We start from the raw sequence: 10,474 nt of genomic DNA on the forward strand, positions 1-10,474 counted from the left end.
ATGGGGAGAAAGATGGGCTATGGTGTCACTGGAGAAATGGTGGCTTGTGTGGCGCAGTACTGGGGAGCCCTGGAGGAGGCCTTACTCAGACCCAGGGGCTTCTAGGAGCTTCTGGGAGAAGGAGCACCTCACCCAAGTCCTGAAAAATCATGGGTTGGACTGGGCTAGGAAAAGAAGGGGAGAAAGGGCATTTGAGGCAGAGGAAACAGAGACGCCAAGACAAGGGGGCACGAGGAAGACCTGCAAACCAGTTCTGGATGCACACGGCTGCATGGTCTCTGTGCATCAGGGACCCGAGGGAAGGCTGGGGAGCTGGACTCGGCCGCCTGTAGTTGGGGTCATCGCTGAAGGATTTTAGGTAGGAGAGTCAAACAATTGTATTTGCCTTGTGGAAGAAGCCTCCAACCAACTAGACATGCACTTGAGAATTACCTTCCAGTTGCCGTGAGATGGAACGCGGGGAAGCAGGCAGAAAAATGTTCCTGGATGTCCCAAGGAGAGATGGCGGAGCTGGGAGAGGAGGATCTGCAACCTGAGACCCCAGGGGATGGCCATGACCCCACGGGCACCTGGGTGGAGGATGAGGCCAAGGGAGGCATCTCACCGGTGGTTTCAACCCTGGTTGGACATTGGAATCCCCCAGGGAGCTTTTAAAATATACACACGCCTGTGCTGCAGACGGTGGCTTAATAGCCTGGCTAGGGTGAGGCAGCGTGGAATCTTAACGTTAAATGTAGAGTTAGGATTGAGAACCACTGCTCTCGGATGCTGTGAGCCATGATGGTGATATATGAGAAGTAACAGGTAATTGTGTGTGTGTATGTGTGTGTGTGTTTGTGTGTGTGTGTGTAGAGGGCCTGAGAGGTGGCAACAAAGAGGCCCCTGAAAGGCCAGTTGGGTCGCACCCTATTCATTCTGACAGTTTACTGGGCACCTATTCTGTGGTGGCTGCTGTGCTAGATGCCTGAGATATGAAGATGACAATGACCTTAAGAAACACGAAGCAGACATGAGAAAGGCACAGCCTAGTTATCACTCCACCATCTCTTCACCCTCCCACCCCCATCCCTCCACCATTGTCCATCCATCCATCCATTCATCTCTCCACCCATCCCTCCATCTACCCATTCATCTCTCCACCCATCCCTCCATCCACCCATTCATCTCTCCATCCCTCCCTCCAACCACCCGTTCATCTCTCCACCCATCCCTCCATCCACCCGTTCATCTCTCCACCCATCCCTCCATCCACCTGTTCATCTCTCCACCCATCCCTCCATCCACCCGTTCATCTCTCCACCCATCCCTCCATCCATCCATCCATCCCTCCATCATAAGCAAGCAGAGGTGGCATCACTCCCCAAAGCAGTCTTATTGTCTCCTCTGAGATAACACCTCCTCCTCATTGTCTCTCTATCCTTATCGTCTTCTCTCCAAACTGCCCCTTTCACCAGGGCCTTCTTGTTCCATCCTGGTCTGGGCTCTGCTCTACTAAAGCCACAAGCCTTTGACTCAGTTAACACCCACCCCTGCGTGGGAAGTGAGACACTGAATCGCCCTGATGTTTCCAGGGACCAGAGGTTGGGTACTGCTGCATCACTCATCCAGTGGTTTGGTTTTAATTGTTCTCTCCAGGCGATCCCAGTTGTAATAGGGGGAAAAAAAAATCCCCCGCGTTGGACCCAAAGAGACCTAGATTCAAATCCTGGTTTTGCCCATTTCTGCCTAACTGACTTGAGGCAAATTCCTTGACCTCGACCCTGAGGCGCCCAAATTTAGTCACCTGGAAATGATCCAGAACAGTCCCTACTTCCCTTGCTGGGAAGGTTCTCTGCAGAAAGCACCCACACTTACAGAATGGCCCTTAGCAGAAGCTGGATAAGCATCAGGCCTTACCACTGCCCGCCTCCCACTGAGACGCAAATGCAGGGAGACAATGGCATCTGGTTTTTCCGATGTGAAGGGATTCCCTGCCTTCTTGAGGGGAGCAGCTCTGCACCTGAGCAAACGCTGCCATAAAAACTGGCTGGGTTAGTGCTTATCTACCTGTCTCCCTCCTGGTGACGCCCACACAAGGCCAGGGCCCACCCTGGAGGGCTCTCACTCTGGCCATGGGTGGGGGCCTGACACGCCGAGGTACTGAAGCTCCTTGGGGCAGTCTACGCTTGGTCATGTGGCAGAACCACAGATTTAGGGTTTGCCAGATTTGCATGATTGTGAGAATTCCCTAAAGCGTTCAGTGTACAGATTCAAAGGCTCCTCCACCAGCCCCAGGGCGTGGCTGGGCTCCACGTTGGTAACAAGCACCCAGGGCATCTTTGAAAACCATGCAGTAATTTAACCGCCAATTAGAAGTACAGAGCTCGGGTCTCTGCCATTTCTCAGCAGGGGATGCTGGACAAGGTATTTGACTTCCTTTTTTCCCAGAATCCTCCACTGCCGATAGGGACAGAAACCGTGCCTGCCTCCCGAGATTGTCGTGACAGATGGACAGGGACGAGTGTGAGCGACCAGCACAGGCCTGTTGCCATGACTACTGCAGCACCCTGCCAGCTAGGCGACAGCCTGGACACTGCCTTCCCTTGAATTGGCCGGAGGGAGGATGAGCCGTGGGTGGAGGTGGGGTATCCCCTGTAAACACCTCCACTCTGGGCTGAGAACATAGCTGTGTTTGGTACGTGGAGTCCTCCAGACTGTAACATTGTTTAGATGCAGGTTCCCCTGCGGCTGCGCATTTAGGATCCATGCTGCGGCCAAGATACAAACGATTTGGGAAGAGTTGCCCAGTGGAGCTAGTCCTCCGAGCCCCAGGCTCCCCGAGGAGAGGAGTGAGGGTCCCACCTCCGGCCCCAGGCGCTGAGTTCACTCGCACTTACGCTTTGGAGTAGTTCAGAACGAAGTCCACTCCTTTCTCACTATCGAACTGGATATCTCGGGGTAAATCCCTGTGGCATTTGGCGTCGATACTCAGCGGGAAACCAGGGTTCCATTCCATCCATCTGAGTATGAAAAAGAAGAAAACTGGGTGAAATGCGTGGCCCTGGAGTTGGCCCCTCAGGCTGAAAGTTGCCCGTGTGGTCACCGCGTTGTAACCGAGTGTGTGTCCAGCAAGGTACTGGGATGCCTCCCAAAGCCTGGGGGCACCCCACTTTGCTGTGCCCTGAGCATTGCAGCGGGCAGACCGAGACCCCTTAACTTGAGGCCGGGCTTCTGGCAGGGGGATGGTGAACGGTAGGCATGCGCCGGTGCGAGCAGACAGCATCACAAGACCCCATTTATTTGAGGTGTCGTGCAAGGGCAATGTCTCCCCAGCACAGATCTGCCTTGCCAATTACTGGAGATAGAAGTGGTTGAGGCTGCCCCACCACACCTGACCGGGACATGCAACCTCCCACCAGCTGTCAGCACCCTTGCATTGTGTGTAGTGGACTGGGGGTGGGGGTGGGGGGTGGGGTGGGTGTGTACAGTGCGCATGCGCTCCCACAGGGCGCGCAAGGCCCCAGGGCAGTTGGGCGGGGAACTCCAGGCACAGACCGCTGCCAATTGCCGGTTTAGAAGTTGTTACAATCAAGATAGCTCCCATCAAAGACAGGCCAGTGCACTCTCTGGCCAAAATGTTTAGAGCCTGGAGTCCTGGAAACTTATCCTGCTTCGCTGGGCATTTACGGCTTTGTTTGTTTGTTTTCACTTTTTTTATTTACTGCCAAACCCAACCAAACCAAAACCCTGTTTGTTTCTTTAGGGCAGGGAGAATGATCTTATATTTGTTTAAAAATGAAAATTTACATTCAGGGATTTCAGCTTTTCCATTTGTATTCGTAGTTCTCTGTCCTTTTTCATCTCTTATGGGAGGGAAGTGAAACACGAAGAGTTGAGATCATTAAAAAGTCTTGAGGACCTTTAATACCATCTTGCGCTTTTCCCGTCACAAGAATTCCCACTGTTTTTCGAGGTGTCCTGTTGGCCCAGTAAGCCTTTCCTTAGGATCATTAAAGGTGAACAGGACCTGGATATGATCACCTTTAGAGCAAACGCATTCTGAAAAGCGTTTTCTATTGTATAGCATCTTACATTCCTCACTGTTGGTTTAGTTACGATGCTCTTTTTTCCTACACACTAAGAAAATGTTCTATTTTTGTTGATTGTATTAACATCAATGCTGGAACATTAACAAGGATAAAAATGTGGATGGACGCACAAATATCAACTATTTATTGATTGTTTTCCCTTTGTTTTAGAAAACAATTCCAGGTATCTCCAACAGATGTCTAAAATCAAGGCAGTCATCTGCGAGCCCCACTAGTATTAACTGTCAGTTAACTATCATTAGTCAAATCAATTTTTTTAATCTTTTTCTTTTGTACTTTTTTCCCCCTTAACAGAGGCACTGGGGCACTGGGGATTGAACTCAGGACCTCGTGCATGCCAAGCATGCACTCCACCACTGAGCTATACCCCTCCCTCAATCAATTTAAATATTACTAACCATTTTCTCCTTGCCACTGGGAAGCCCAGGGGCTGTAATGAATTTTAAGAGCTGAACGGAGCTGGATTTTTTTCAGTGTGTAAACCTGAGCCCAGGGAGGAAAGCTGTGCCAGCGAACGCGTGCACATTTTCTTAAGCGGAGAGTTTACTTGGAGCACCTTTCTTCCACCTTCCTGCCAATCCCCCAGCCTCCTGAGGGTGGTAGCACCTATGAGCGTTAAGTGGCTGGCCTCGGGTGCTCAGGAGATGGTGGCCTCTCAGCGCGTGGGGACAGTATAGTTTGCCAGCTGGCTTATCACTGGCACCTGAAACCACACACCTATGTCCTTTCCCCTGCAGGCACTGTTGCCTGAGAGACCAGACAGGCTGACCTACACAGGGGCCAGAGGTCTTCACACCCACTGATAAATAAACAAAGAAAAAAATCACACTCCCTTGGGGAAGACCAATTTGAACAGTCAGGTAGCAGGAAGGAAGCAGAAAAGGCATTTAATTTCTTAAAAAAAAAGAAAAAAGAGAGAGAGAGAGAAGTCTTAGGGAGATGCAATTGGAATGTAAAAAGACTTTGCAAACACAAAACATGATTTCTGAACTGAAAATTCCAGAGAAAAACGGAAAAAGAGCATAACAGTTACTGTGAGATCTGACTGGTCTCTTGGAACAAAATTTATTCATTTCATAACTAATTACTGAGCACCTGCTATGTGCCAGACACTGCCCTGGGGAAAATGGAAGAAAATGTAACACGAACACACAAAGAAATGGAAGCTACGGATGAAACCCTGGGAGACGCGAAAACAAAATTAAAGAAATAGAAAAAAACTTCCTTAGGCTGAAGGGACCTCAAGGTTCTGACTAAATCCTAGGCAGGAAAAAAGAAAAGAAAAAAGGCACTCCTAGATCTGTACTGGTTAAATTATAAAATGTCGAAGAGGAGAATGTGGGGGTGGGAGGGAAGCAGGGGGAACGGAAAGAGAGAAGGGCGGGGAGAGTCTCACAGAAACTCACAAGCTTCCGGGAAAAGAAAAATAACCAAACCATTATTAGGTTTCTCATTTGTCCTACTGAACACAGGGATAAAGAGCGTTTACAGACTTTTTTTCTTTTTTTAGATCATCATTTAAGCATCTTGTATCAAGTCAAGGAATAAGTGAAGGCAAGAGAAATATTTTGGGGGCGGTGCACAGACAAGTACGGATTCAGGCATTGTATTATCCACATATGCTTTCTGAGGAACTTAGCAAGTTCAGGAAAACAAAAATGACATTAGAATGAACGAAGAAGTTTCTAAATATTGTGAACAGTGGTCATCAGAAAACAACAGCAAATACATTAAACAAACAAAAATATCAAGGGCATTTTCTCAAGTCAAGACCCAGAGAGGATGCTCATCCTTGTTACTGTTACTTGTTTGAGGAATAAGAAAAAATTAGCAGGGATGTAAATAATGTAACCTAAAAGACAAAAGCATCATCATTTACATAATATGATTTAATAACTAGGTAACTAAAAACACTCACTCAAAATAATTGGAGCCAACAAATAGTTTATTAAGGTATCAATACAAAGTAAATATTAAAAAACAAGAATTTATCTTTATTCCAGCAATACTTATTTCCAAATGGAAAAAAAATCCCACTTAAGAATGGTAAAAGCTATAGTTTCTCTTGGTATAAAGTCACTGGAAAGGTGAAAGAACTTCATGAAGAAAACTAAAAATCTTACTGAAAGACATCACATAAGATCTAAATTGGTGGAAAGATGGAATATCTCTAAGATGCCAGTTAGTACAGGACACATTTACATGTAACTCATAGCAATTCTCATCATGAAAAACTTGAAAAAGAACAGCGAGATAACGAAACTATTAGCATTTACTCGAAAGTTCTGATAACCAAAAGAAGGCACTGGGCCATGGAGTAGAAAAACAGACCCAAGAAAACATGTGAATATAATATAAAACTAGCTAATTTTTTATCCAGTGCGTCCTTTCTGTCAAATACTAGGCTATGCGTTTTCATGGTTTAAACTGTTTCATTCTCTCAAGAAGCCCCATGAGATAGTACTATTATTTCCCCCATTTTACAGATGAGGGAATTGAGGCACAGAGAGATGAAACAACTTTCACAGGACTTGGAGTAAGTGGAAGTACACGGGAGCTGAGCCCAGGCACCAGCTTCAGGGCCCACGCACGTGGCTGCCGCCCAGCACCAGCTCTGTGTGCCCTGAGTGTCATCCTAAAGCAGTGGGAAGAAATGTACTATGTAATAAACGATACCAGGGATGTATCACTCAAATGTGGAATGTAAAAAAGAAAAAAAAAAAAAAAAGAGGACACTAATGAACTCATCTACAAAACAGAAACAGATTCACAGACATAGTAAACAATCTTATGGTTACAGGGCGGGGGAAGAGGGTGGGAAGGGATAAATTGGGTGTTTTGAGATTTGCAAATGTTAGCCACTATGCATGAAAATAGATATAAAACAAATTCCTTCTGTATAGCACAGGAAACTATATTCAATATCTTGTAACAACCTTTAATGAAAAAGAATATGAAAATGAATATATGTATATATGCATGACTGGGGCATTATGCTGTATACCAGAAACTGACACATTGTAACTGACTATACTTCAATTAAATAAATAAGTAAATGAAAATTTAAAAAATACATGGCAAATGAATTAAAGGCCTAAAATTTAAAAATTATACAAATATTAGACAAAAATATGAGTATTTATGTAACACTGGGGTGAAGAGGGCCTTCTTAAGCAAAGCTGGAAACCCAAAAGTTATAAAGGAAGAAGAAAACATTCAGTAAAGGAAATAAAGACCTAAAATCTGTGACAAAAGTGATGAAGACAAATGATATACACTATAAATATATTATAGGGATATTACCCTAATATATAAAGAGTTCCTTTAGATTAATAAGTCTACAGAAAAATAAAGCATGTAAATAGGCAATTCAAAGACGAGGCAATGCAGAGAGGCTTACCTCAGCAGAGGTCAGGGGCATGCAGATTAAGACAGCCACAGGGTCTCACTTAAGGATTTCTGGATTGTCAAAAATTTAAAAGATCGATGTCTTCAGGTATTGGTGAAGATATGGACAAAAGTATATTTTCGTATGGCCATTGGTGGGATCAAAAATTGCTATACAGCTTTGGGAAGGGAATTTTGTCAGTATTTCTTAAAATAAAAAATGCTGATTTGACCCAGCAATATGAGTTCTGGAAATGAATCTGACAGGAGTGAAAGCACCAGTACATCAGTTAGGGGGAGGGTACAGCTCAGTGGTAGAGTGCCTGCTTAGCATGTACGAGGTCCCGGGTTCACTCCCCAGCCCCTCTATTTAAATAAACAAACAAACAAACCTAATTACCTCACCTCCCACAAAGAAAACAAGAATCAAAGAGATTTTAAAAATTAAAAAAAAATTTTTTTAAAAGCACCAGTACATCAAGATGTTTGTACAAGGTTCTTTCTTGCAGCACTGTTTTTAATACCAAAACCAAATACACAAATGGAAAACAAGCTAGATGTCTATTAACAGGAAGACAGTTGAATAAGTTCTGGTACTATCATGTTAAAGCAAGAAATACGTGGCATCTGAAGAAAGAGGGGAACCATGAGAGGCTACTTCACACACATTAGACTGGCAAGAAAGAATATGTTTCGAGGTGCAAGGTGGGTCAATGATGCTGCAGAGAAATAACAACTCAGGAACAGCTTCTAGGGCTGACATTGGCAGACTCCTTTGGAAAACAGTTAGCACTATGTAGAAAACAACGCGTGGTCTGTAACATTGTGTGTCTACTTCTAGGGATGTTCCCTAGAGTCACTGGTATTTCACAAGAGCACCAGGAGACCAGATGTAGGAGGAAGCTTGTGGCAGTGCCACATGTAACAGACAAAAATTAAAGCCCCGCCCACACATCCACCAGCAGGGGAGCCTGTGAACACGGTGGTTTATGCACACAATATACAGAAGCTGAAATGAAAGGACGGCATCTATCTGTGTCAACTGGATGCTCTTCAAAACAGAATGATGAGTGAAAAAAACAGTAAGCCAAAGAATGATTAGATTAAATGATGTAGATTAACCCCACCAGACTATCCATTCTGTGCATGCATGTGTGTGTCTGTGTGTACTGCACAGGTATACGCAGTCACAGTGAGGGAACACGGGTACTGGGTTATGACCTGTGTTGGCTTCTCCATCTCCTTGCCTGGCTGGTTGAGTGACGAGGGCCAGCTGGACTTGCCCACGTCTGACATACTGGAGACTATTCTTAGTCCTTAATTTACATCCAAACTCTAATCTGGAAGCCTGAGCATTCCTGTGAAAGAGGAACTCTAAGAATATGCAGACGGTGCAAAGTTAGTGTTTCCTGCATGGAAGCAGAGGAGGAGGTCTGAAAAGGGCAGATGAGTACAAGGAGGAAGGAAAAAATGACGCTTAGATCTAAGAAAGGGACAGACTATCTCACCAGAAAACCCTCTGCCCTATCTCCCTAGACCCTGCCAAAAGCCCCATCCGTGTAGAACAAACACACCACTGAATCCACGTCTCCCTGGGAAAAGGGTGTTTCCCAAAGTGTGCTGCACAGAGCACTCATTCTGCAGGACTTTAAGAATCGTATATCAAATTCTCTTGGGAAACACTCGGTTAAAAAAATTACCTGGGGTCCATTACCCCAGAACTTCAGAATCCTTACTGCTTATATGCATTGTGAACCTGCCTCTAGGAAGGGGATGTGATAAACAGTTTCACAAACTTGTTTTACCATGGGACCCTTTTTCTGGGGAGAAAGTTTTGAGACCAATGCTCCAGGACACACTTTGGAAAATACTGGGTTAAGACAAAATGCCTCTAAGACTGATTTTAATTTATCAGCCATTCACATCTTAGTCTGAATTAGTGTGGAACTATTAAGACTTGCTGTCCACTCTCTTAGGAGAACACAAACTAGCCTGATTCTCTGGTAGCTGTCTAACATCACCATAGTCTAGGACTCCTTCTTTTCACAAGGCCAGAAGCACACAGGGTACTCAGTGGAGGGGCTTTGCCACGGGTGGTTGAAGTAGGGAGGAAAGTCAAGGAGGGGACATATAAGCACCAACCCTTTAGGACTCTTGAACAACACCTTGTGCACTGACCCAGGTACTACAGTCTCCAAACACATCATATGGTGCCTGAGCTGAGAGCTTACCCACAAATATTCTACAACAAATTGCAAATTCATAGATCCTTAACATTACCCAGTAGCATCAGATTAATCTCCCATACCTGCCACTAAAAACATAAAAGTTTCACTAAAAATTTTTATTGTGAAATAGGCTATGTAAATGTATGTATGCAATATATGTATATATGCACACACTCACATATGCAGAGAAGTGCACAAAACATCTGTACAATCAGCATCCAGATGAAAAATCAGAACATCACCAGTACCCTCAGTCCCCTTGCCCACTCAGCCTCCCTGATTATCTCACCTTTGTGATACTTACTTTCCCTTCTTTTGTTTATTATCCCACTGCTACACAAGTTTGCCTAAACGATATAATTCCAAACTTTATGGACTGGCCAGACCCGGGTCTGACTTCTGTTCTTCAGCACCGGATTTGTGAGGTTCATCCGCGTTGCCCTGGGTCCCAGCAGTTCGTTGCTCTTCCTTGCAGGGGAGATTTATGACAATTTATTTATCTGGTCTACTGTTGATGGATGTTGGGTGGCTTCCATTTTTGGGCTCTCATAAAATCACACCGTCGTGAATATCTCTGGACATGTATCCAGGTGCACAGGCACATGGATTTGGATCCAGGAGGAGAATTTCTGGGCCATTGATTAGAAGGTAACTTCAGTTTCACCAGATGTTGCAAAATTGTGTTCTACAGAGGTTGTCAGCAGTGCCTGAGCCTTCCCACCCCTCCACACCGTCTTTAACACTTGGGTATTGTTTTAATTTTTTTAAATT

At 45.1% G+C, this 10,474-nt stretch overlaps 1 protein-coding gene across 1 annotated transcript in view; it reads right to left on the minus strand.

The window, feature by feature from the left end:
- Window positions 1–10,474, minus strand: part of ALOX5 (arachidonate 5-lipoxygenase) — a 48,609-nt gene that overhangs the window by 21,642 nt on the left and 16,493 nt on the right. Inside the window, 1 exon segment of the mRNA XM_032491707.1 lies at window positions 2,877–2,999. Within this exon segment, the coding sequence (XP_032347598.1) occupies window positions 2,877–2,999 (123 nt within the window).

This window comes from Camelus ferus, chromosome 11 (genome assembly GCF_009834535.1).
Source record: "Camelus ferus isolate YT-003-E chromosome 11, BCGSAC_Cfer_1.0, whole genome shotgun sequence".
NCBI lineage: Eukaryota > Metazoa > Chordata > Mammalia > Artiodactyla > Camelidae > Camelus > Camelus ferus.